This window comes from Centrocercus urophasianus, unplaced genomic scaffold, assembly GCF_019232065.1.
Source record: "Centrocercus urophasianus isolate 14NV4802_14NV808 unplaced genomic scaffold, USGS_Curo_1.0 seq_17, whole genome shotgun sequence".
In the NCBI taxonomy this organism is placed as follows: Eukaryota; Metazoa; Chordata; class Aves; order Galliformes; family Phasianidae; genus Centrocercus; species Centrocercus urophasianus.
The window spans coordinates 25,302,122-25,322,854 of NW_024884722.1; the positions used below are offsets into that span (position 1 = coordinate 25,302,122).

General features: G+C 39.1%; 1 protein-coding gene across 2 annotated transcripts in view; it reads left to right on the top strand.

Moving 5' to 3' along the window:
* CTNNA3 (catenin alpha 3) overlaps positions 1-20,733 on the top strand; it is a 408,816-nt gene that overhangs the window by 365,362 nt on the left and 22,721 nt on the right. For both annotated transcript variants that reach the window (XM_042817894.1, XM_042817895.1), the window contains exon 14: positions 2,009-2,190. In XM_042817894.1, the coding sequence (XP_042673828.1) occupies positions 2,009-2,190 (182 nt within the window). The remainder of the gene's footprint in view (positions 1-2,008; positions 2,191-20,733) is intronic.

The following is a 20,733-nucleotide window of genomic DNA, read 5'->3' on the forward strand; positions in this document are numbered from 1 at the left end:
GAATGTTATTTAAGAATCATGAGGATAGTAAGCAAAGACTTGATGCAATTCTGCTTTTCCTTTTCTAGGGAGATTTCAGTTTTGTCTTTCACTGACTTCTAGCAATTATTTCCTGAATGGTTTTGATATACTGAGTCAACAGAGAAGCCTGAGCTTTGTTTCAAATCACCTCTCAGGCCTTCAAGTTTTGGGGAAGAGATAGCAAAGAGAATGTACCCTTAGAACATAGTTCCTACTGTTCAATTACAACTGATGTTGTTCTGCAGGCAAGCTCTGTTCTGAAGAGGCAGGAACAGCCACTTAGGAATTTAGGCTTCTGATTCAGTGTCTGCAGAGCTAAGGAAGAACATGAACTTCCTGAACGTCTCTATGCAGGGAATCTGTTTTGCATTAAATTTGATTTGGCTGATGCTGGTTAGAAGATTGGCAAAGGGAACTTTTGGTTCTAGCTAAATTAATGCTGCAATTTAAAATCATTTCCTCCACATAACTACACATTTTAGTTTACTGGGAGCTGAAGCACAGCTACGCTTCTGTTAGATTCCACCTGAAATAAGAAATCAGACTTACTTAAAATCAGTTCATGTGTGTGATCTTTTATTTCCATCCAGAAGTTTAATATGTAGTACTTAAAAAAACAACCAAACAAACAAATTGGCGGTTACACAATCCCAAGCAATGACTGTTTTTTTTTATTGCAAACTGTAGTTTTGTTGTATTTCTGCTCTCAGAGTAAATTTACACAATTTGTCAGATCAGTAATATAAAAATAGTTTGTTCTGCATTGTCGGAGAAGTTAAAGCTCTAATTTTTTTCTGGCCAGCCCTCATGCATCAGATACCTTTTTGCCTTATCTGTGCTGTTTTTTGCTAAGCCTGGTTTGTTTTTGTTTAGTTTCTGGCCTGTTTCTGGTAAAAGAAGTCCTGTCCCTTGTCTGGAGCAAACTGATAATCTTGCTCATAAATAAGAGTTCTAAGGAAAGTATTTCTCTTCTCACCGTGCTGCATTTTCAGCAGTTATATCAGTCTTGATATGTTACACTTACATTAACATTAAAAACAAACAACCAAAAAAAGGCATCATGCTTAAATGTAGAAAGAATACATGCGTATAGTGTAGACTGAATGTTCTGACTCCAGAACTGAAACGGAATGTACCATATCTCTAGCTGTACTAAATCTTCATTTGAAACAGTTTTATCTTGTGGAGTATTTGCAAACAATTCAGTCCAGAACTGTAGCCAAGTATAGAGCTGTGTCCCACTTGAGCCCAGTTTGGCTGTGGCTTCATCTGAATGTTGGTTATTTTCTGTTAGCATTTAAGGTTTGATAACTTCAGTCACATACTAATTTTCTAGGGCTTTAATCAGCTTCTTCTTCAAAGACAGAAGCTGCAGGTTTGAACTAGCAGATCTTTCCCGGTTCTTGAAATAATCCCGAGGAGCCTTCTCAGCAGAGGACAAGCACATTCAAATGTTTCAGAACAACTAAACCTTTCCCTTCATTCTTGTGTACCTGAAAGATTATTGCAGTTTGTCACCTGCATCGCTCTTAACAAAACCTAGAATCCTTCACTTGAAGAAAAAAGGAAGATATGTCAGTCATATTTTATACGGGCTGTTTGGAAGAATTTTCTTTTGTTTCTCTTACTACATTAATAGTAATAGTTTCATGGACAGTGCTGTTGGCATTATGCCAACCTAACTTATTTGCCTCAACCCAGTGATTGCGTACTGATATTGAAATTCAGAAGTATCCAGGCTGGGACAGTTGGCTCAGGTTGCTCTACGTTTAAGTTATGTATTTTCTAATATATAGTTAAAAACAAAAGAAAACCAAAACAAATACCCAAAATCACAACACCAAAAAGTCCCCTCTCTGACATAGACAGGTATTAAGCAAGTAACGTTATTTTGTTTGCAGCCCAGCCTACAGCAAGGGGGCTGCAACTAAATGATCTTAGAGGTCCTTTCCAACCCAAGCCATTCTATGACTATTTTATGTTTCAGGCCAAGATGACTCAACTGCCAGAGGCTGAAAAAGAAAAGATAGCTGAGCAAGTGGCTGACTTCAAAAAAGTCAAGAGTAAGCTTGATGCGGAGATTGAAATATGGGATGATACCAGCAATGACATAATTGTTTTGGCCAAGAGAATGTGTGTGATTATGATGGAGATGACTGACTTTACAAGGTAATTGTGCAAAAAATTGCTTTTCAATTTTTATAAATGTTGGAAGCCATTGTCATATCATTATGACAGGAAATAGTGATTTTTTTTATTGTCCAGTGGCAGTGTCTTCACAAGGCTGAATGGCTAAGCTAATGTAATTAGCTTGACAACTCTAGCTAGCAATACTGAAATGTTGGAGGGAGGACTTTTAAGTTTTGAACTCTGTTTCTCCTCCACTCAATGAAAGGAAAAAAAGAAGCAACGTCATCTTGATTCTGAGTCGTAGTTCTGTCTCATCTGTTACTCTTCTGCTTGTACCATACCATGCTATCAAGCATTTACTATATTTTAGTTGTGCATAAAACCTACTGTACAGAGGATACGTTCAGTCATGCGTATTTTATATAACATTACCTGCCATTCCTTGTGTCGTGCTGCTATGTATAGTTTTGAAAAGCAAAATGTTCTATAGTAGATAGTTTTCAAAGCTCGCATTTCTCTCTGCTGACAGTATATGCTCTGCAATAATTATACATATGAAGCTGTCTTGGACAAGAGAAGACTGAAAGGAGGTCTTAGAAATGCTTATACATACCTAAAGTGTGGGTGCTGAGAGGATGGGGCCAAGCTCTTCTCAGCTTAGGTGAGGTGCCTAGTGACAGGACAAAGGGCATTGGGCACAAACTGCAACACAGGAAGTTTCATATGAACATGTGGAAGAACTTCTTCACTGTGAGAGTGGCAGAGCTCAGGAACAGACTGCCTGGAGAGTCTGTGGCTGTGGCGTCTCTTTCTCCGGGGATATTCAAAAACCCTCAAAAACCCTAGCATACCCTAGGGAATCTGCTTTAGCAGGGGGTTGGATGAGGTGATCTCCAGAGATCCCTTCCAACTAGTACAATTCTGAGATCTTAAGTTCAGGAGCTTTTTTTGTCATGCACTGAATACGTGGTCAGTAAATTTCATCAGATGAATGTAAATACTGGTTTGTTTTCTTTCTTGTATGTGTGGTTGTCTTTTGTTGTGTTTGTTTTTTTTTCCCCCAGTTTGTTATTAATAAAATAGTTGTTGATACATAAGGCCTTAAAACACAACCACTCTTGCAAGACATTTCGTATCTCTTCATATAAATTCATATAAGTTATTTCATAAAAGATAAGAAGAAAAAACTCAATCTTTTGCACAGATTCTTCAGAGATGTGAATTAAGAGGGTTCCATAGAGCTGAAACAGCTACTAAAACTGAGATTTGGCTAAGGCTTGTTAAAGGGAAGACAGTTACAGCATTTAATTGTGCTACACCTTTTCAAATTCTCCTTCATGTGAGAGAGACTTAAAGAATTGTGTGTTGAACTCTGTAATCCTTGCATTCTTACTAAGGGCATAAAATCTGTATTGAGAACTTTGTAAAAGAAAATATTCTGTCATAAGGTCAAATTTTACATTTGAGGTAACCTCTCTCATTCATTAATTCTTTAAATTATTAGCTTTAGATTAATTGAGGTTAAAAAGGCCAGTTCACGCTCTTAGTTTTATGTTTGTTGAAGACAGCTTAACTGACAGTATTGAGTTCAAGACCAGCTTCTATTCAGTGTTGCTGACTGCCAGGGAGTCCACTGGGACCTGTGGAGAGACTCTGATAGAAAAACTTAAGGGAAAAATAATATCTTTTGGAAAGAGAGAGGAGAAATCTTACTCTTTATTTCAGTGTACAGTAGGGAACTCTGCGATATTGTAACATGGATTTTGTTGGTTCTATTCCTAATTTAGTAAGTGCATTTATGCAGTTTTCCTGCATAAATGTAGTTTGAGATAAGCAAGTATATGTAAAACTCTCCTGTACCATATGCTTGATGCTAAAGTTGTATGTTCTTGGTGGAAAGAATGTCCTATCAAGATTTCTGTTAATTTTAAAGGACTTTTTAGTAAGAGAAAATAAGGTGTCCTTACTATATTATGTACCTAGGTGTGTCTTAAGTAACATTGGTGGTGTTGAAGTAGAGGTTGAACCTTCCTGACAGTATTCTGTTACATGTTGCTGCCGTGTGACAGATGGCAGCAGAGGGGCAGTCTGACAAATGGCATCTGACATGGAAGTGCGTATGAAGCAAAGGTGTATTGCAGCCACTGACACTCACTGTTGTGTACTGAATGTTTATGGAGACCAACCAATGGATGCAAGCACAGTGAGGCAGTGGGTAATGTGTTTCTGCTGTGGTGACAGTGGGTGACTTCCACTGGTGCAGATTTTGACGAGCAGAGCATGCAGGCTCTGGCTCATCACTGGCAAAAACGCATAGCTGATGGTGGTGACTATGTTGTAAAACAGCTGAGAATTTGCTGCATCAAATAGTGTTAATTGTGTCTGTTGTAGTTTACATGGAAATAAATAGGAGGCATTACTTTCTGAGCTGTTTACTTCTGTGTCTTATATATAACTCCTCTAGGATGCTATATGTGAGTATATCCTTGGGTGTTTTGAAATCACTTCTCTTATTGTTTAATGTTGCCAGACAGTCTTGTAAAATGAAGGCTTTTATGTAGCCAAAGAACAGGTGAACTAGTGTGGATCTGCCCCTCTAATTACTGTATGAAAAGTGGCTGATGACATCAGGGAACACAGCTGACTTTCTTACTCCCTTGAAAATCCAGGAATGAGGACTTGCTGAGATCACAGCAAGCAGCAGTGTGTCTTGGGAACTGAGCACTCCAAGCTGTAATTTCAAGGTCTTAGGCATAGAACGCATGAAATGACATTTTGTGTTTATTACATCAGAATTTACTCAGGTAGATAGTGACTTTCAATGTTTGTGTCACATATTTACCTAAATGTATGTCTGTTTTCTTTCAAATGCATTCATTTTTAATCTAATGAGTGTCTTCTGGAGTTTTAGGTTTTGGAGATTAGAGAATGTTGATCAGTTGTATTATGGGGAAAAGAATGCAGCAGTTGCTTTGGCTTTTGCAAGAATTCTGTTTCCTGGGTGGGGATGAGATATAATGGATTCTTTTGTTCGTAATTTTTCCTGTTGGCCATGTTAGATGACTTCATGATTAGCATTTTGTCTTTTTTTTTTTTTCTAGATCCCATTTTGAATTCTCTTCATGTACAGAGTCTGCTACTGTCTTACAGTGCAGTGTGTGATGTAACAATGGCTGAAAACTTGGTGAAATTCTATAATACTCATTTAGTTTCACCTAAGCCCTTTTGCATTCTTAGTTCTGGGTTATCTGAAATGCCATAGCTGCATAAGGGCCATTAACATGAGAACTCAACCCAGAGCATGTGGGTACCATTTTGAAAGCAGGAGTCATTTGTTCTGGTTGTGAGCTTCCAATGTTTCAGCAGAGACAGCTGTTTGAGAATATACTGTTTAAAAGGAATAGCTTCTGTCTCTTTAGTGAATGAGTTTTCTTTCATTAAATTAAAAATAGCTCAGGGATGAAGCTTTTAAGCAAACATGGAAGGGCACACAATTCCTGGAAAGAATCTACATAAACAAATTAATGCACTGCTTAGACTTCAGAATACATGATATTGTTTCATTGTATTGACAAGTCTTATCTAAATGAAAGCGAATAGACTGGAACTGGCACCTGAAGAGGCAGACTTTTAAGGGGAGGTTGGGATGTGGGATCTATCTGGGGAAGAGTCTGTACAGTACTTTCTGTTAAAATCTTGGCCTGTGAATCAGGTGGTTTACCCCAGACAAAGGAGAAACATTAAAGAAAATGCAATTTAATGGAAAAAAAAAATCACTCTAAAGCACTTTTACAGCTACATTAGGGTACAGCAAGCTTACTTGACTTAGAGTTGTCTTAAGTAAGGCTTATTAAAACTTATAAAGCACTTGATTCCAAACTGTCGTATGACTTTTCAAGTTACTGTTTTTCAGCTGTATTTTACAGAAACAGAAAGTACTGCTAATAAGTAGGCCTAGATCCAGAGTCTGAAATACACCTTTTTCTCTCTGTAAAAGTAAACAATGTGACATGTAAATGAACGGCAAGGTGAAAGAACAGAAATGGTGGCCTATATCTACATCTTTGTGTACATGTGTAATCAGCACTTTTTTCTTCCTTGTGTCCTTTCATGTTACATTTTCCTTCAAATCCATGTAAAAAAAGCATCAATATTCACTGATTAAAAAAATCTGTGCTTGAAAAGAAGTTATAGCTTTAAATGTAGAGGGGAAGATGCATTGAATCACATAGGTCAGTTACGCGATAGTGTCAATTGGATTCTACTGTCGTTTCATTCTGTCTTTTGTAAAGATGAATAGCCAGAAATTGCCTTATCTGCTGTAATAATGTTAATTGTGAAAATAATTCAATTTCTCTTCAACTTTGCTAAAAAGTAGAAGCAAAAATCACTGCTGATAGGGAAAATACCACTGGGTGATAAGTTCTGCATGTACAAGGCAGAGATTGCCACGATGCTCAAAGTTATTTTTACGGGTGCATTGAGAGAGACTATCACTGGTAATGGGCTTCTGCGTAGGCTGCTACCCAGCATGTCCTAAGGGCTGGGGATGGACTAGCTGGTCCAGTCAATGGATTCGGGATTCATGCTGCCTGGATAAAGTCCATCTCACAGTCTGTTTTTTATGATATAATTAGTAAGCAATAGCCTCTGGAGTTTTACCCCTACCTGTTTTGTAGGTCTGCTGAGATTCAAAGTGCACTGTATGAAGAATTTTTATTTTATTTTAAGTGCAGCTCTCAGCTTTTCAGAAAATTTTTCACTTACTCTTGGCACTTGATAGTCATTTTAAAAAATGACACCAATATCAAAGTAGATATTAGAAAAGTAGTAAAAATAGCAAAACATGGGAAATGAATGTATCTTGGAAAAATAAATCTAGCAAAATCGTCCAGTTCTCCTAATACCAGTACTACTTATGGGCTGCAATGTAGCCTGACGTTTTCTCTCAGTAATACTCTTAGTTAAGGCGCCAAGTGTGGCTCCCAAATCTAGTGAATCTCCGCACCTGATAACAACCACAGTCCTGAGCCTTAGTTCAGTTGTTGTCTCTGCTCATCTTTGATTGGAAAAGAAGAAAACGGGAGATAAAAAGAGGGCAGGATGCCAGTTCTGTACCTAATGGGGGTTGAAGATACCATGTATGTAGACAAAAAGCACTGCATTCCTGTTCTCCCTGGTTCACCACCCAGTTATTGCCATAAAATGTGGCATTACATATTTATTATCATTAATAATTTATTAATATGGTAATAATACCTATATTCCTGAAAACCCTGAACAAACTGAATGCTGTTACGTGTGCAGTTCAATTTTGTGATATATAAAAAATTTATATTCCTCCTCCCTTTCCCCCCTCCCCTTGCTTATATCAGAATATTCATAGCTTATTGTTTCAATAAGCATTCTGGGATGCATTTGAAAGTCCAGACACTCAACATTTGCATTATAAGAAGAGAAAAATGCATTTTCTTTTAAACACAGTCATTTAATCAAAAATTATCTAAAGTTGGGAGGATTTTTTCTCAAAATAAATCTTGTCCCAGCAAGACATCATACTGTTATTTTGGCCCATTCATCTACATGGAAAAGTAGGTGAATATTCCTTTGATTCCTCTCTTGAAGCTAACTGTGACTTGAGCTAGTTACATATAAATATGCTTTAAGACAAATTAATTTCTAAAGCAAGAATAATTTATATGTGTGTACATACCTGCATTGGTTTATAATATTTGTTTTGATGAACAGAATCACTAGGATTTACTTGGTACAACATAGTGGATAAAACACATAAGGTTTTACTGTTAAAATTAGTTAACATTTAAACTACTCCAGCTAGTGTAATTCTGTTGCTAAGATTTTGCAGTACATGCAGGATTAGCTGACTGTCCTGCCAGAACTGCATGTATACTAAGTAGTAGCCTGAGGCAGTTGTTCCCCTCCAGTAGAAACATGGACCTTCAGATACGTGATGAAGTGTCAAGATGTGTCAAGTTAAATTATATCACGTAATGCAGAATCAGCTGGTATTGTTCATTCCTCCTGAATGTCAGAGCTTCTAAAACATATACAAATCAAGCTTTCACAACTAACAGAGTGTTTTGAAGGCAAAAATCCTGCGTCTGTCATCTTTCTCCATCTCAAAAGATTTTGACTGAGCAAATTTTGTGCATGGTACTGTGTCTTTATTCATACGTTATTTATCTAGCGTATGATAATTCATATGATACTTGTTTCAGTGGTCTTGCATATCAGTTGACTGTAAAGAGTTTCAGTGTTTCCTGAGGATGTGTGCTAGCAAGTATTTAATTAAAAATAGCAGTGGCCTCATTTTTTGAAGGCCCAGTATAATTCTGAGAGGTACTGACTTTTTGAAGTGCTAAACAGTCATCTTCTGACAGTAACATTTTTAATAGAATTCCTAAGGAAAGCATCTAATTTTTTTGTTTTACACAACTTCATTTTAATCTGACAATCAGCTTGTGGAATTGAATAGTCTTGGAACCAAAAGTAGTTTTGGTTTATGGTTTTTTTTTTCTCTTCAAACACACAGTTTTGCTGTGTCATAGAGGTATTACTCCAGTTTTAAGAGTGAAGCAGTGATATACGTCAGAGTCATTAGCAGAAGACTTTCTGGTCTCATTCATCCCTCTGATTATCACCCTTTACTGATGGTTCATGCTGGCAGTGATGAAGTTGCTGAGAGAAGCCTTGGTGCTATCATTTTAATGCATTGGGGTGGTTAGTGGATGGTGAAAGAGTAGAGACTGAACATCTCTCCCTGTTCAGTGTCAGGGAGAGATACTGACAGGAGCAGGAAAACCCATTTGATAAATACATGGCTGAAGGGTTGGTGCCATTTCAGGAATTGTGGTTGTTTTTTTTTGTTTTATTTTTTTTACCATGGGGCAGTTTACTCAGCACGTGGCCTGATGGCTGCAGATGGGAACCATCTTCCTCAAAGGGTAAAGGGATCTTAGCCCAGGAGCTGGCAGAGCTCACTGAGGGGGCTTAAAAGTAGGCATGAAGGGGAAAAGGGATGAAACTGCTGGAGCAGGCTGTCCCCCTGTGCCATAAGATGAGGTGGAGAGGAAGAAGACAAATGCGGCTGAACACAGAGCTTTTGCTGAGACTTTGGGAGAAAGAGAGTTTACCTCCTATGGAAGAAGGAACAGGCAACTTGGGGAGAGTATGAGGAAGTTGCTAGCATAAGCAGGGAGAAAATCAAAAAGGCTAAAGCCTGTTATGAGCTCAACCTGGCCACTGTAGTAAAGGACAACAAAAAATGTTTTTATAAATACATTAACAGTAAGAGGAGGGCCAAGGAGAATCTCCATCCTTTACTGGATGTGGCAGGGAATGTGACCATTGATGAGGAAAAGGCTGAGGTTTTCAATGCCTTCATTATATTTGTCTTTAATAGTCAGCCCAGTTATCCTTGGAGTACTCAGCCACAGGGATGAGGAGCAGAATAAACTCCCCGTGATTCAGGTTGGAAAAGTTAGGGACCTGCTACTCCACCTGAATCATCATAAGTCCCTGGAGCCAGATGGGATCCACCTGAGGGTGCTGAGGGAGCTGGTAGGCATGCTTGCCAAGCTGCTTTCCACCATCTCTCACTGGTCCTGGCCAACCAGAGAAGTTACAGATGACTGGGGACTTGTTAATGTGTGTCTCGCTCCGATTTATAGGAGGGAGAGGAGGTTCTTTTATTATCTATATACCCAGCGTGAGATTAAGAAGCAACGGTTCAAATGTTGGTCCGACCAGTTTATTACAAATCTTAATTAGGGAAATGGGGAAGGGGAGGACGGACACTATTATGAATTAGGGTAATGGGGAAGGGAAGGAGGGTGATAGAAAAGATAGAAGAGAAGGAGCAAGGGGTCTTTATAGGCAGCAAGAGGGAGATAGTCACCACCATGGATCCAGCGTGGTCCGTAGTTCAGTCTTTGATCTTCAGTAGCGGTGGGTCGTCAGGCAGAGTTGTTCTGTTGACAACGACGACCACGAAGCACGACGACCATGGCGATGATGGCCCCTTTTCAATGCTTTCAAAGTGGTCGAGTCAGCTGTCTTTGGAGTGACAGCTCAAATCCAAAGTGGTTGAGTCAGCTCTCCTTTGAGTGGCAGCTTCTGGCTCTGGGATCTCAGCAGAAACTCCTTTGTTCCCATCTTCCGGGCCTTGCCAGCAGATAAGAGGGAGCAGGGATGCCCATCTGCATCCTGTTTCTCACAGAACACGATGGTATTGTTCCCCAATTTTCCCACAGCTAGCTGGAGCTGTTTAGTCACAGGCCAGATCTTCTGCCAGTAAACACTCCTGAGCACCCTCATCCGCTCTTCTACAGAGCAAGCAGCTCTGGGGGAAGGGGCTTTCAAATGTTCCCAAAGCGATATCGATTGTCACACAGTTAGCACCCATTAGTTGCCTCCTCAACAAATCCTCAGGAAGCAAGCTTTGAGCCAAAAAACAAAGAAGGATTCTCACAATGTGATACACATCTACAAGAAGAGATGTATCTGGGGGACTACAGGCTTCTCAGCCTGACCTCAGTGCCAGGGAAGGTAATGGAACAGGTCATCTTGAAAGTTGTCACATAGCATGCGTGGGTCAACTGGAGGGATCAGACACAGCCAGCATGGGTTCGTGAGAGGCAGGTCCTTCTTGATCAAACTCATCTCCTTCTGTGACCCAATGATCCACTTTGTAGTTGAGGGGAAGGCTATTGAGGTGGGTTACCTAGACTTCATCAAAGCCTTTGACTCTGTCTCCCACAGCATTCTACTGCAGAAACTGCCAGCCTGTGGCTTGGACAGATACACTCTTGGCTCAGTAAAAAACTGTATGGATGGTGAAGCCCACTGTGTGGTGGTAAATGGACTTAAGACCAGCTGGCATCTGGTCGCAAGTAGTGGGTTATGTCTAATAGATTATATGAATTAAAGACATAATCTTAGAAAAGCTTACAAAGCTTACTAAGCTATTAGTCCCTTACCAAGGATCTGCAGTGGCAAGATCTTGACATCAAGAGGCCTGGGATCTCTGCAGGAGGTGTAACCTCAAAGGTGTCCCTGCTTGAGAGGAGATTGTGTTGTGCAGCTGTTCAGTAGAGCTCAAGAGGCTGCTTGTCTCTTCATTTTACCCTTATTTACTTGGTAAGGTGATTGATTCAGTCATATTTGCTTACAGACTACAGTTGTCAGTTTCTTCCAAATTAGGCTTAAGTACAACGCTAACTAGCACTGTGGTTAGGTGGCCACGCAGCCAGACGTTAGCCTTTGGGCTATTGTGTTATCATGTTCCTATAAGTTCACTTTGAGCTTGATGCCATCATGACCTGACCACTCACCATGACTGACACTGATGGTTGTGTGCTTAAGTTGGATGAAGCCGTGATGACCGCCACTGGTGTTGATCACTTGAGCAGCGATATGGGAAATAAAGGTCAGGCTGAGAGGGTGGGAAAGTACACCATTACAATCTGTAGTCAAAATATTTAGATATGCATTTCCTGCAAGTTGAACAGATTATTTTTTTTTTTTCTGTAGCATGTATTATTAACATAAATAGTGGTGGTATTAAATAAACATGGTAAAATATTGAGATATAATCTGTTGTTATATACTGTTAGAAATTATAGTCAGAATTTGCCTTCAAACTGTGAAACAAACAAATACCAAATAGAGTTTGCAGCTAAAAAGGAGGTTAGGTGAGAATGCCAAATGTAATCTTTGCTTCTTTTCAGGCTAACAAAGCATGTTAAACACTTAAACCAATATAGTGAAAAGCTAATGACCAAAATAATGAATGCAGCACTGGTTGCTTTCCTCTGCAACGTTATCATGATAATGTTGCAGCTAAACCACATGTAATTGTCTTCAGGAAACAGTTTACCATTGCTCACACTTGGACCAGAGATGCGAAAGGAAATGGATAAAACAAAGCTCTGTGTCAACATCAAAGTAGGAAATAAGGTAGTTTGCATATACGTGCTTACATGCACGTTGGCTTTGTTTTAAATCTAAATTTTATGCTTCTGCTTCTTTTGCAGCCTCCTTCGTGTTTCATGTTATCTCATTGTTCCTTTAACCACAACCTCCTGATACAGCTCCATTCTCACCTCTGCTGCGAAAAGCCACCTGCCTTCTTTGTCAAAGCCTTTTCTGCCATCTCTCCTACTGCTTCTGTTTCCAGTCAGGTCACAACATTCATTATACTGGTATATTCCTTTGCTACCTGTTATATTTCATTTTTAAAGAGGTTCTTTCTGTACTCTACTGGAAAGCTCCTTATTTTCCCTCATAACCCTCATGGAAACAGTCCACGTTCTTGAGAGGTAAACAGTGGCTTGCATGTTAATTACCTGGGCTTCCTTCCTACCCAGCAGACCAGTCTCATCCCATTGTGTATTTGTTCCTACCAACTGATAGAAAAAATAGGGTCGGAAGGGAACTGTGGTTGTCATTCAGTCCAGCCCCTTCATAAGAAACTATTAGATGAGCTTGCTCAGAGTCATGTCCAGTCACAAGGTTGAAAATTTCTGAGATTGGAGATTTCATATTTTTCAGCCTCTCTGGGCAACACTGCAATATTTCAGTATTTAGTGTAAATAATTTTCCCCTTCATCTGATTTTAAATTTGTAAAACTTGGTGTTTCTGTGTAGTACAAATCTACAGGTTTTGCTGGCATTAAGGTTATACCTCTTGTATAAGTAAGCAAACAGCAAGCACAGGATGAAGCAAAATACTAATAGGAAATCTTTAATATGCTTTAAGACTTCTGAGTATCTCTAAGTGTAGCATAGCAAAATGTAATTTAAAATAATGAATAAGGCAGATATATTTGTCTGTATACTCACCTTTATAAAATCCACTCAGGGCTAGAATAAGATGAACTACAAAGAGAATAATAATGCATGACTGCATAATACAGCTTTAGCTTTAAGAACTGCTACACTCAAATAGCAAAGAAAGTTCAGGACTCCTCATACTCTGTGGGCATTTACCATTTAGCAGGGATGGACAGCAGCAGCATTAGCTCTCTAGCAAGGGGGAGCAGAGCACCCCACAGGTGCCAGGCACCCAGCATACAGAGCTTATAGCTATCTGCTGTAATAGGCTTCATTGGGGTTAGCCAGCAATCTGACTGGGACTACTCATTTTCCACCCATGGTCATTTCCACCTTATACTTGAGGCAGCAGGAATTAGATCCTGAAGTTGTGAGGACACAGACCGCACAGTCAGCTGCTTCCTGTGGAAAGACAGGATCTGAGGGTAGTGCCAGCAACTGCCAGGCTTTCACTGATCCACAGTGGACGCAGACATACAGCATCTGAAAGTAGCAGGCAACACAGGATGCTCCTAACATGATCCATCAGCAATCCTAGTCAAGGTAACTAATGAGGCAGGTTTAAGGTCCACCCAAAGAAGCTAAAGAAGTGGTCAGTGCACAACATGGGCACAAGGAGACAGGCTACTAACAAGGTAGATCCAAAGTCTCTCTGAGGGTAAAACTAGAAATATTGCGGGAGATCTGTAATTCAGATCAGGTCAGGGACAAAGGGGATAGATAGGAGTGTAGGCCAGAGCTTTAATAGAGCTTCTGAGCCAGTGGGCACACTGGGCTATGGAAGAGTCCCCAGCTGAAACTGTGCAATCAGAGCCATGACACTGCAGTTGAGAAGTGCTTTTTCTCCTCTTTTGCTTTTCTGTGTCCAAACTGTTGGATCAGGCAGTATCCAAACTGGAAATGATGTCATGATCATTGACACATTAGTTTGCTATTCTTATTGTAATGTTCAGGGCTGTGACAATTTTTGTGTAACATTATCCAGTTGGCACTTCAGCAAGCCTGTCTTTTGTACTTCCATGGCATGATGCAAGACTTGCTTGTCTGTTTATTTTGCTCAAGCTGTTGTTTGATAAAAATGCCAGGCAAAATCTCTTTGAGAAATAAAGTAGTAGTCATTAAAAAAGGCAGAGCATCTCTCCTAACTTTTCTTCTGTACGATGTATAGGACAATCTATTTTTATGGAATTTATTTGCTGTATTTTGCACATGCTGTATATATTTCTTGCTATAACACCATATGTTCAGGTTCTTTCTGAATTAATCAGCAAAATTAGAAGCTACACTTTTGGAAGGTTTCCAAGAAATAAAGAAAAACTTGTGCTATTACCAACTCCTTCACTGGAAGCATAAGCACATCAGTGAATTAATGTTGACCGCAAAATTGACATAATATTTTATTTTCTTTTTTGCTGTGCTCATTGCTGATTCAATAGAAAGTTCTGCCCACTCCTACAAGAAATCAGTCACATCCAGAGTATGATGTATACCAGCATTTCTTTTGACTGCTTATTGTCCAAGGATGAAAAGAGATGATTTATGGAGTTACTGTACTGTTGATCTGTCTGGTATTGATGAAATACAAGCATAGAGTTTAAGTGTCAAAGCAGAGTTGGCAAAATTGATAGTCCAGATACTACCCTCCATGGGTACATAAAAATCGAAACTGACTGTTCAAACTAAGAGGACCAATAGTAGTTGCACATTGTTCAGTAGAAAATAAACAGATCAGTGAGATGTTACTTGATAAAGTAAAAGGGAATGCTGTTGAAACTGTACAGACTTTGCAGTGCCAGCAACATTTCACAGGTTTAGTTGTTGATTAACAGGAAGTGATAAATCTAGACAAATCTAGACTGCTGCTTTGATTTTAGTGAGGTGGCAATCATGCAAATATTCAGGTGTTCATATTTTGAGTAAAGATGGTGCCAGGTACAAAGGACTTGAACTTTTAAAATGTTTTTCAAGGTTTCTCTGTAAGAGTTGTAAATGTCTTTGAAGGAGCAAGTCACATTTTCCAATGTCCTTACCCTTACCTTTATATGAGTACCCAGTTTATCCTTATCAGATAGAGCTTCTCCAAATTGTGTGCCTGGATTTGGTTGTATGTTACATCAGAATTTATAGGGTGAAGGGAGGAAGTATGATTAGAACATTCAATATATAAACCTGGTCTTTCCTAATAATTACTTTACTGTTACTTTTCCCTCTTCCCAGAACTGGGATACAGGCCATTTGTTTGACAACACTGTAGTACTTACTAAAGTCACAGCCATTGCTGTGCAGATGAAACCTTGCTTATTTCAGAGAAATGAAGCCTTCGGCTTCATAAAACCAATTCGCCTGTATAATCTGTCCTTCTCCTCTTTACTGTACCAAAATTTTACTTTCTTCTGCATGATCAGTCCATGAGAAACCATTGATTTCTTTATGGTGAAGAATCAAACCCAGGATGAGGGGTTGGCAATTAGTAAAATACAATTCACAGAATCACAGAATTGTAGGGGTTGGAAGGGACCTCAAGAGATCATTGAGTCCAACCCTCCTGCCAAAGCAGGTTCCCTACAGCAGGTCGCACAGGTCGGCATCCAGGCAGGTCTTGAACATCTCCAGAGAAGGAGACTCCACCACCTCCCTGGGCAGCCTGTTCCAGTGCTCCGTCACCTCACTGTACAGAAGTTCTTGCGCACATTTGTGCAGAACTTCCTATGCTGCAGTTTCCGGCCGTTTCCCCTTGTCCTGTCTCCACTCACCACTGAAAAGAGTCCGGCCTCACCATTCTGTCCCCCGCACCTTAGATATTTATAGACCTGGATCAGGTCCCCTCTCAGTCTTCTTTTCTCAAGGCTGAACAGACCCAGTTCACTCAGCCTTTCATTCTTTCCAGAAACTGCAGGAAGACACCCATCCTTACTGTATTTTCTGTATGCTTCATTTTATTTAGTACTGTTGTAGTTTATTTTCTTTTTTGAATGTGTGTACTTGTAAGAAAAGCTATTCAGAAATGCTCACCTTGGGAGCAAGCTGAACAGCAGAAACAGTATTCAGTTGATGTGTTTTTCTTCTAAAAATAGAGCTAGATTCTGTTGCAACTCTTTTTCAGTTAAACCAGGACCTTTGAGGTTCACACAGCCTAACAGTACTTTTGACACTTTTTTCTTCAACAGTATTCAGCATGTTTAAACACATTCTCTATTCAGTGCCTTCTGAGGATGCTGTTTCGGTATCCTTGGGGTTACAAGTTTTGTCTTTAAATGGTCCTAATAATGGCATTTGTTCTCATAGAATATCTCAATTCTTATGTACTACAGCTGTTTGTGAAGGTCAGTGGATAGCTAGGCCTCTGTGTCCCACTACACTCTTGACACTTCACACTTCAGGGCAGAAGAAGGTATGTCCATACCAAGCTGCTATAGCCTAAGCTCCTGACTGCCCTGATGCTTGCTGAGAGAAGATTTCAGCTTTCTTAGTGTAAAGGTCATGTCCTGTGTTTTGTGTAGGGACATATCATCTGATTTGCTTGAAAGGAGGTTAAATGAGAAATGATGGATAAAGCTTGCTTTCAAGTGGATTGAATTGTAGCACTAGTTTTTGTAAGCCAGATGGCCACCAGTTCGTATTGTTCCACTGTGAATGTGTTCACAGTGTTATGGGAGCTAGTTGATTACTTGGAGGTCAGTATCTGGGGATAAAGAGGATATGTGACTTCAGAGTGAGTAAGTATTTTAACAAGCATTTGGGAATATCCAAGTCATGTAAATATAGTCTCATTTAAGCAAACACCCAATATCAGTGATGTCATGAATTCTTTGCTGATGGATTGTATCTGGTTTGTTTACCTAGGTGTGTAAAAGATAGCAAACGTAGAAAACTCTACATCTGGGATCTGCATCATAGATTGCAAACATAAGATCTTTGTTCACCTTATTTTTGCAATTCTGAATTTTTAAGGTCATCTGAGTTTTTTCTTTAATGTCAACCAATAGTAGAGCAAACACATCTATTAGTTCTTTATCATCTGTGATAGCAGAGGGAAGACGTGACCTGCAAGAATTAATGGAAGGCATCTTAAAGCTCAGGAGAGCATCTTCCTTCCACAGTAGGATTATTGAAAAGCTGTTGTTTGAAAATACCTGCCCTCGTTATATTTATTTTGTAATTATTGAGATCATCCCTACAAGTGCACCTGATCTATTCCCTTAAATGAAGAAGCTAAGGTTGTCATTGAGGTTGTCTTTAGATTAATGGAAGGTTCATATGTATTCAGCATACTGAGGAGCAAAAAAATACAGCACAAACCTGTAAAACTGGATCCTTGGATAACTTCTTGAGTGTCACAATCTGATGATTATTTGGGGAAGGAGAAATTCAATTCCATGAGATGAGGAAATATGAGGAAATCTTACAGATGGCTGTGAAGAACAGCAGATGGTTTATAAAGTCTGACCAATATAGAGTATAGCTACCTATTTTAAACAATTTGCTCTGTATTGATTTTTCCTTTTTATGAACATCACTGGCAGTGAAATAGACTCAACAGTGAGAGTGTATCAAAAGGAAATGTATTCAAGATACAGAAGAATGAAATAGGACCTAGAAGAAACTTGCTCAAAAGAAATGCTTTCCACAGGGCAATTGGACAGGGCTTGATGAGCCACATTAGGGGCAAGAAGGAGTTGTATCCCATGCTATGATTATGCAGCAGTTTAAATAGGTGCAGTAGCTGTGCATGATTAGCTACAGCCAATTGAAAGGTTTTGGTGCACTGCATGTCTCAAAGTAGTAAAGGGAGATGTCCTTTCTGCAAATAGCAACAATGGAACAAGGTCTAATATTCCCTCTTTAAGGGAGCTATACAAATTCTCATCTTCATTTTGCCTATGCAATGCATATTCCTTATGCAGCTAGAACTTCACTGCCTGATTATGTTTTGTAGGTGGGAGGAAAATCATTTTAAAATAATGATTGGTGACTTACTGTTGTTCACTGTTGCAAGGACACAGACAGTATGTCCCTCTTCCTATCTGAGAGGCAAGTAATTGGGCTTACATCCTAGTTTCTTAGTTTTTCTGAAGGTAGTGTGTTGAGGGGAAGGAGAGACTGTGAGCACACTGTCACAGGTGCTTACCACCTGGAATGCATGGTATTCTGGGTTACATGCATCTAGTGTGCTTCTAATCAGTGCTGTATCAGAGGAGGCAGAGGAATGTAGTCTTTGCTTTTCACCATTCAGGACAGCTTCCAACATCCACCTTGATGACTTTGTCACCAGCTCTCTTGCTGTCCAGAAATTGATCTGTCTCACCATCTTTACCTAAGGCTAAAGGTAAACTGTGTAAACTAGTATCAAAACTAAGAAAGTATTTGGCCTTTTACACTAATGCCTTGCATTTCTGTTTAGCATTCAGCAGTAGTTCATTGTCACTGGTCCTGTTCCAGTTCATTGTCAGTTTTGCTCATTGGTTTTAGCAGCTGATTTTTTCTGTTGGGTGCATCACCTATGCAAAGCTGCAGCATAGCTGCATCACAGTAAGGGTTGAGAAAAGCCTCTTCTGTAGTGTATGGGCCTGTGGTAATTGCTAGACAAATTGTAATCCTATGCTCCAAGTAACTTTTATTTTTTGCTGAAGAGTTACAAACAGATCATATTTTTGAGTCAGTGTAGTCCCCTGAGGTTTTTGTATTGGAATATGCAATATACTGGAACAGCACCAGTGACGGATTCTAACCAGTGACTTACCAGTGTCTTTCTCTCATACTACTGGTTATCTCTCACTTCCATGTGGGTGCAAGAAAGCTTTCTTACTGATACTTGATGAGTAGAATAGGGATTAAGACCTTCCATGTTTTATCTGCTGTCTTCCTAGGCTCCAATAGTCAGTGCTGACAACTCACAATTTTACTAGAAATCTTCTGATGCATATTATTTCATATCTTGGCACTTGTGTTATGTTACTGTAGGTGAAATTCACCTCCAGCATTTTTAAAATAAGTTTCATGGTCATTGAGCAGATCCTGAAAGTATGACCCCTGAAGGCTTAGAAACCAGAAAGCAAGCATGAAGACCTTCAGATTTATTATTTCAAATATCTTGATCTTTATTCCATTTTTGTGGTACTGTGGATCTTGCCTTCTGATACTGGAATGCTTGAGGCAGACAGCACTAAGATTTCATTTACACACACTATGCAGCATTGTTTGCGTAAGTATTTCTGAGCAATGAGGAGGGCCCATCCCAAAAGTAGGAGATATGGGAGGATGGGAACATCACAAGTCTTTTCCTTCAGTGCTGTAGGGCCTTTCATGACTCTGAAAGTCATCAACAGTACAAATGAGAGTTTGTTTGCTTGCATTTTTTTACAAGCAGGAAAAGTGCAAGTATCAAATTTATGGAAAAAGAGTACAGCGAAAATAAAATAGTCTGTTTCTAAAGCGTTTCATTCATTATGTATTTATTTTTATTCTGAAAAATCTGAGATTAGTTTACGTAGCATTTTGAAGCTGGGTACTTTGTGAGTGGGGCTCAAGTGCAGTACTCAGGTTGCATGTAGCGAGGCATACAAATGTCAGTTTTGCTAAAGCACGAAGAAGTCATATTTAGGAACTGATCTTTCTGAGGATAACTGAAAGAACTGAGCTCAGTCATCTGTTCAGTGGCCACCAGCCACAGAATATAATCATTCAGGAGATCAGTCTCATAACAGAATACATTTCTGTTATTTTTTTTAAGAAGTTATTCTTTCAAGTCTTTTCATACAGCATATGTAAGCATACAAATAAACAAGACTCGGTGTAGGAATTGCTGTGATAGAACTTTAAATTGATTTTGAAACAAAGCTGCAAGTTAATGGTGCTTTTCTGAGGCCATGGAGATCCACAGATTAAATGAAAATATTTTGATAATTGGTTCAACATGTAATCAGAAATTTGGGCAGCATTTAGAAGATGAATTACTGAACCATTAGCAATCAAGGGATATGATTGAAGATCCATATTAATAAACATCTGTCACAGTGGCATAGCAGATGTATTAGGTGCATTTATAGCATAAAATATAAATTTTTTATGAGTACATTATTTTTTTACTGCAAAGTGTGTTACTTATATCTCCTGCCGTTTGTTTGATTTTGCAATAGTGAAAGTGCTATTTAAAAACAAAACAAAACAAAACACAACGTGAGAACAGTATTCAGATAAATTCCAGAATGTGATTATACTAATTGAGCTAATTCTGAAAGATGAATTTTCTTCAACTGCTGTTCTGCAGCCTATCATGGCTGGTTTATTTGTCAGCATTCTGATATCGATAATCCTGATTCTGCTACTTCTCCAGGCTCAACAAGTGATGTTGGTTTTATAATGTGCATCATGTAGACTGTACTACCTCGTGCGTGTCTTTTCTAAATGTCGAAGTCTGAGCCAGGCAAAAACTGCCACTGTGTTCTGAAGATGAAAATTATAAAACTGATAAATGCATTTGTAAGACACAGCAGTCTGCTACCGGAAAACCAACTCAGTAACTCCAAACAGTTCTTTAAGTACTATTTCTGTGTCCAGAATATCATTCAACTTAAAATCCATTCATCATATTTTCAAAAACTGTGATCTTTGCAAAACAGTATATGAGCAGTCTGAAAGAACAATCTGGCATAATTTTTATATGCCATTAAATCTCTGTAAACAAAAATGTAACCAGGTTGATAGCTCAACTGAATTTTTGAGTCAGGC